Source organism: Engraulis encrasicolus, chromosome 17, assembly GCF_034702125.1.
Source record: "Engraulis encrasicolus isolate BLACKSEA-1 chromosome 17, IST_EnEncr_1.0, whole genome shotgun sequence".
In the NCBI taxonomy this organism is placed as follows: domain Eukaryota; kingdom Metazoa; phylum Chordata; class Actinopteri; order Clupeiformes; family Engraulidae; genus Engraulis; species Engraulis encrasicolus.
In genome coordinates this window covers 51457751-51465250 of record NC_085873.1, presented here as the reverse complement: position 1 = coordinate 51465250, position 7500 = coordinate 51457751, and the positions used below count along the sequence as shown (strand labels likewise).

The 7500-nt window shown below is 41.5% G+C and overlaps 1 protein-coding gene across 1 annotated transcript in view; it reads left to right on the top strand.

The window, feature by feature from the left end:
• LOC134467101 (somatostatin receptor type 5-like) overlaps positions 1-7130 on the top strand; it is a 30646-nt gene extending 23516 nt beyond the window's left edge. The window contains exon 9 of the mRNA XM_063221022.1: positions 6796-7130. Coding sequence (XP_063077092.1) covers positions 6796-7130 — 335 coding nt within the window. The remainder of the gene's footprint in view (positions 1-6795) is intronic.
• Positions 7131-7500: the final 370 nt, after the last annotated feature.

Sequence of the window (7500 nt, the reverse complement as noted above, 5' to 3'; positions counted from 1 at the left end):
CTGGTTCTTGAGATTTGAGCTGTTTTATTAAAAATCTGGGTAAATTAGAGATGAATGAACACATTCTAGTTTTTTTTTAGAACACATTCTAACTTTTAAATGCATCTTATGTCATGTTTTTTATGTGCTTCGGAGGCTAAGATATTTAGGTTTTAATAGGCAGAGGGCACCTTTTCCCATAAAGGGCTTAGGACAAAATAGGTTAACTAGGAGCTGAAACGTACAGTAGAGCCCGAAGTGCACAAGTGCACCATCTGAGACATAGGGTGCATTCCAATATGCGACCTAGTAATACTAGTAGTAGTACACAGTAAAAAACCTAACGTTAATTCAACACTTACAGAGTACTCTGGGAGAAAATACACACTAGAATGTGTTAAATGGACTCTTTGAGTGTTGAATCAACACTGCATTTCTTACTGTGCACACAGTTACACTCAAAGCGCCGCTGAGTGCAGCTTACCTTTTGCCACCTACGAAAATAGTGAAGAAATAAAGTGTGATTTGTAGTGATTTTCCCCCAAAAGATGACCATCTACTCCAGAACAGTCAACCTACTGATGGGTGGCAGAATTGAGGCTGCTCCTTAACTTCCGTCTGTTATTTCCCTGAGATTGCTGCTCTCCTCTGCTCTGCTCGGAGGGGGCCAGGGCAAAGAGGTTAAATTAACTCTTTGAGTGTTGAATTAACACTGCATTTCTTGCTGTGTAGTAGTAGCAGTAGGGTTTTTATTGTCCCCCATGGGGGAAATTTCTTAACTGGCGCATTAGACAGACCTTGTGTCCTCCACTTATGCTTGTGGCCTAACATTTTGCTGATGCCCCACCTCTGTGGGGAAAACAATTAAGTTTCCCCGCTGTCAGCCTAGCCACAACAATTTTTGGGGGACTGTTCTTCATTCTACATCCCGATTGCAAATGAGGAAATTACTTTTCAATTGAGCTTTTGCAAGATATTGAAATATAATGCTGTTGTCAGTGACTAGATATTGCTTCCTGGTACGAGACCACAAGCACAAGTGGAGGACGCAAGGACGCATATTGGAACGCACACCTTGCATTAGACACATTGCAGGAAGGCCTACAAACGATGAAGGGACCCTGCTGTTAGTCCTTTTGTTCTGCTGACCTCTACTGTCAGAAAATAGGAATTGCATGCTAGTACTCTCGTATGGAAATGATTCATTGTGATTTGACAACACACAGCTAAAATCTTGACATTTTACATCACAAAAGTTGAATCTGATGATTTTCAAAGGTATAAGGGAGTGACGGGAGAGGAGAGAGAAAGGGGAGGATCGGGAAATTTAGTTTTTGGAGAAAGGGGAGGATCAGGAAATTTAGTTTTTGGAGAAAGGGGAGGATCAGGAAATTTAGTTTTTGGAGAAAGGGGAGGATCGGGAAATGTAGTTTTTGGAGAAATGGGAGGATCGGGAAATGTAGTTTTTGGAATGAGGAGTCTGCACACTTAAACCGAAAGAAACCCGAAAGCCCAAGTGGGAAACTCCAACTATAACGTGTTTGCAAAGTAACTGATTTGAGAAGAACTAAATGATGAAAACCATGACCCTCCAGGGCTGTCATATTCCATCTACATGGAGAGTCCGGACGAACAACGTATTCAGCACTCAGAGACATGGCCAAGGTACAGTATGAAAGGCTGAAATAACCGCTCTGGGCCAAGGGGACAGTTGTCCCGGGGCCCAGGGAGAGAGGGGGCCCAGAATTGGGTCCTCATTACATTGTATCAATGGGGCTGAGGGGCCCTTTCAGATGACTTTGTCCTGGGTCCAGCCAAAGCTGCCAGTGCCACTGGTCCAAGCCAATGTTTTGGTGAGGAAATGTCACTATTGATTTGATGAGGTAAAGGTGAACTCTGTTCAGAGTATACTGTGCCCCTATGTACACAGCTCACCGCTGGGTCAGGTACTATAAGAATGAGAGTTTCCATAAACTTCAGGTTGCGTATAACGAATGACTTAGAATCCTACTTAAAGGGACTCTGTGTGAGATTTTTAGTTGTTTATTTCCAGAATTCATGCTGCCCATTCACTAATGTTACCTTTTTCATGAATACTTACCACCACCATCAAATTCAAAGTATTCATTATAACTGTAAAAATCGCACTTTTCATACACGAAAAGGGGGATCTTCTCCATGGTCCGCCATTTTGGATTTCCAGAAATAGCCATTTTTAGCTGCAAAAATGACTGTACTTTGGCCATACTAGAAAATATTAGTTCATTACTTAGTAAACTTTCATGAAAAGATCAAATTTGGCAATAGTTTCAATGAGCAGCATAGTTGCAATACCTTTTTTGACCATTTCCTGCACATTGTACCTTTAATGATAAAATGGAGGATGATGCTTAGATAGAGAAGGATGATGTATGTCCAAGCCAATGTTTTGGTGAGGAAATGTCACTATTGCTCTGATTAGGTGAAGGTAAACCTGTTCAGAGTATACTGTGTACACAGCTCACCTCTGGGCCAGGTATAGTGGGGTTGTAGGCATGTGCATTTTTTTCTCAGTCATTTCAAATTTGTGTTAAAGTTTGGTTTTCACTCCCAAGTTGAAGTTTAGGGTCTATAGAACAATTTGGGTTCGAGTGTCAAACACACAGATAACAAAATGGCCTGCGGGGGGCGCTCTAAAATATATAAACTGCTATAACTTTTTATTAGTTCAACCAAATTTAACATATGAGGTATGCATGGATTCAGCGTTAAGAGGAGGAGCTGGTGAGCTAAGTATTTGGTTACCAGATTAAAGACACACTATGTCATAAACACACTTTTAGTCCATGGACAGCAAAATTCTGGGGTTTTTTTTAAGATAAAGGGTGGAAATGACCTCCAAGTTGTAATGAAACATCATTTATTGTTACAAGTTATTGTAAATTAAGCCTGGTATATCATTCAACTTGATTTGTTCAGAATATCCCTTAAGCACAAAGATAACTAGGATACCTATACGCAAATATGGCTGCATAAAGCCTATGTGATATTTAGGACCCAACTTGCAACTTTGAGTTTATGAATTTAGGATCACGAGTATCAACTTTTTCGATGAAGCCATATTCTATTCACACATAAAATCACAAAAAAACGTTATATCTGGAAGAAAATAAATCAATAATAACAATAATAATAATAAGACTGCATTTCCGGAGAGACAATGCTATTGGTATGCTTGCGGATTATGCACACACACACACACAGAGCTGTTGTATACACACACAGAAACACGAGGGAAAGAGATAGGTGTGTGTGTGTGTGTGTGTGTGTGTGTGTGTGTGTGTGTGTGTCTGTGAGAGAGATGTGTGTGTGTGTGTGTGTGCGCGTGCCTGTGCGTGCATGGAGATGCTTCAGGTGCCTTTCAGCAATGGGTGGGTAGGGAGAGGTAAGGGTGGGATTCGAACCTGCAACCCTCTGACAGACCAACACCCTACCCAGTAGGCCACTGCCACTTACTGACAGCAGAGGTCTACAAGGCTGCATGTGTGTGTGTGTGTGTGTGTGTGTGTGTGTGTGTGTGTGTGTGTGTGTGTGTGTGTGTGTGTGTGTGTGTGTGTGTGTGTGTGTGTGTGTGTGTGTGTGTGTATGACTGAAGATTCTAAAGGTGACAGTTTGGCAGTCAATAGCTGAGTAATATGTGCAGCCTTATTTTTACGCTTGTCATATCTCCAAAAGTTTTGCAAGTTGTCAGATGATATTGACACACAAATGGCACAAACCTGCTCTTCATGTCAAAGCTGAGATCACTTTTCTTGGCCAAATGGTTCAGTCAAAATGGACATATTCAGGCCTATGCGCTGAGCTGTTCACACATTTTTTTGTAAGTGAATGGGGCCACATCATAGGGATTTTAAAACTGCTCTCTTTGAAACATTTTTTAAGAGTTGGCTTATGATCTTCACACAGTTTGTATTCAGAGCCAATACCTCTCTGACATTGCCTTTACCTAGTTGATACAAAAAACCCAGGACAGGTCACCTCTCACTCTAACTGCTACAGTTTGTGACATTATCATCTTGACCAGTCTACCATTCGTTTCAATGAGGGGGAAAACAGAGAGAAAACTGAGGAAAAACAAGTCTGGTGAACGAATGAAAGGGGGTAGGCCAGCGAAAAATACTCCACCCTGAGACCTTTTCGAGCCGTTCGTTTTGGCACTCGAACCGTGTCTCTATCTCGAACGCTGCAACGATTCAAAGCTGCCGTACTAATGAATGGCGATTCCCATATGCCGAGGTGAATGGAAAAATGTGGAATAATAATAAACTGTTGATGAACAATTAATATGCTTTCCCGCAAGCATACTAAATAAACTGTTGGAGAACAATTAGTATGCTTGCTGGGGGCAAGCAGATTCCTTTGGCAAGCATACTAAATAATACTATAGGACTATTTCATACATGGTAGACACAGTCATCTGCTCTGGGAACTGTCCATTTGTTACCAGCGTAGCTGACAGGAATGAAAACCGTTCTTATTACAGAAATGCCTGCCAATCTGGTAACAAATGAACAGTTCCCAGATTTGGACTACACTACCAAAGCAATGCAGTTGCCAAAGATGTTTTCCAACTAGAGGTGAAGTGCAGCTATACTAGTACTTGTACAAATAGACCTGTCAGATCTCGGTGCAAGTGCATGAAGGCAGAGTTAAAGTGCACACGTCTGTGCAAGTGCACATACAATTTCTAAGACTGACCACTCACTGTTTTTACATCTGTTCTCTGTCATAGTTATTTTAGAGTGGAGTATTGGAATAAATGTTAGCCCTATGGTCTTCTGTTTACTTTTTGAATGCAAGAAAAAATGATGTCCCCCATAGTATTTATCATCATCATCATCATCATTATTATTATTATTATTATTATTATTATTGATTTAATTTCTTCCAGATATAAAGTGTTTAAGTTGTGAATAAAATGATGGCTTGATTGAAAAAAAGCTGGTACTCATGATCCTAAATTCATAAACTCAAAGTTGCAAGTTGGGCCCTAAATATCACATAGGCTTTATGCAGCTATATTTGTTTATATGTATCCTAAGTATCTGTGTGCTTCAGGGATATTCTGAACAAATCAAGTTAAGTGATAACCCAGGCTTTATTTACAATAAATTGTAACAATAAATCATGTTTCATTGCAACTTGGAGGGCATTTCCACCCTTTATCTTAAAAAAGCCCGGATTTAGCTGTCCATTGGCTAAAAGTGTGTTTATTACATAGTGTGTCTTTAATCTGGTAACCAACTATTTAGCCCACTGGTTTCTCCTCTTCATGCTGAATCCATACACACCTCATATGTTAAATTTGGTTTAACTAATCAAAAGTTATAGCAGTTTATATATTTTAGAGCGCCCCCCGCAGGCCATTTTGTTATCTGTGTGTTTGACACTCGAACTCAAATTGTTCTATAGACCCTAAACTTCAACTTGGAAGTGAAAACCAAACTTTAACATCAATTTGAAATGACTGAGCCTATTACGACTCCACTAATAGGGCTACTATAAGAATGAGAGTTTGCATATAACGACTGCCTTAGAATCCTACTTAAGAAGCCCAGGCAATGCCAGCAAGCTGTTTTGTGAACTAAGCGTACCGACCTTTCATGCCACCCTGAGAGGATTGATGTACGTTCATAGGCAGGTTGCAGGGGTCCCAATATGATCTCATTATAGAGCTGACCAATCCTAGGTACAGTTCTGTAAGATATCAATCCTATACAGTACTTGGAGACACTGGTAGGCTACATGTGACTCCTGTAGGAGGGACTAAATTTACATTTAATTCTGTTTGTAATATTGATTAAAAAAATGTGCTAGTCTTTTGTAATAATGAACTTGAACAAGTACACTTTTAATATTTACACCTGTAACACTTCATATAGGCCTTTGGTATTTGTACAGTCTATGTTTGTATGTGAATTTGTAGTCATCATTGTATTGTGTGTCAAATTGTATGCCCAGTGCATAGTTTAAGATCATATTTTTTATGCAATGCTCCATCTCATCTCCCAAATACTGCACTATATTTGCCATAGCCTACTGTTTTTAATGCCAGAAATGTCATGTGTAAATCAGGTTGAGTTGAGCAGATAGGCTAAATACACTAATAACACAGATGGCTAATCATTCTGGATGTTACCTACACACCAACATCCTACTGAGATATCCAAAACAAACAAACAAAAAAGAGATAAAGAGAAGCCCCGCTCTTTCTTCCACAAGTACTCAGCTTTGAGATTTACAGCCCTTTGGTTTGGATTGAGAGCACTGTTGTCGTTTAATAATGAAATCAATCCTCCAAAATACAACTTGGCTAATCATTCTTAGTTTAGTTTGATAATGGATTTTTCATATCTCTGTCTGACAGCAACCTGATGCATGGCTGGCAGCGGTGATCCACGCGCCACGCGGGCGCCGGGTGGGAGAGCATGCTGAGGAAATGGTGATCTCAGGCAATTAGATCACCAGAGATTCATAGCAGGCGTAATGAGATTCACACACTGGACACAGCTAGGGCAGGGCGTGCCTGACAAGCGCTGAAACTCAGATGCGCCTCGTTCTGCCTGTCCACATTGCGCGCGCTTGTTTCTGTCCATTTCGGAAACAACGCCACGGAGCCAAATTCACACAGCGCGTTGGCCACACACACAGAAGAGAACAGGCAGAAAGGGAGAGGCTCTCACTCAAGCTGAGTCTTAGGAAGTACCATCAGAGTTTATTCTGCGCCGTGCCAAGTTTGAACAGACGGCTACGATACAGGCTCTCTTTACCACACAGACGCGCACCAAGTTTGGATACGCGGTGAGGAGAAACGTCGACAGACACACAAAGACGTTGGCTACACGGCCGTCAACAGCATGCGGGGCTCGAGGGCCGCAAAGGAGCGCGACAGAAGACCCAGTTACCCCAGCGACCAGCTGGTTAAAAAGATGCACCCGACCACGAAGGTGTGGGTCAAGGTGTCGATGGCCGTCGCCTACGTGCTGAGCGTGTCGCTCGTGGCGCTGGGCTTGGCTGTCTACTACATTGCCTTTTGGACACCCAACAGGTCCACCAACACCACCGCGTGCAGCCGACGCGCGCTCAACGGCTCTCAACTGGCGGGAGTTTGAGTTGCGGGCGGGGAGGACAATGTTGAGGACGTCTTGTGAAACAACAAAAACTACTGAACCGCCTGCTGTCATTACGGGATGCTTGCTCAGTATCGAGTTTTCTTAGTGTAACTTTTGTTATTGTTCAGATGATGTCTAAGGACGCATGAGAGAAATATTTTTGTATACAATTTGTGTGTGGGTTTTTTTTCTTCTGAAAACAAAACTGTATATTATTCTATAGCCCAGCTGTTTATATCTGTACATCTGCGTGGTATTGTTTAAAAAGTTTCACGTTCATTGTTGGCACTGTTGTAAAATTGTCACTGTAAACATAAGTTGTATAAGCCTAGCCACTGTGGCCATAAATACATACTTTACTCATACTGCA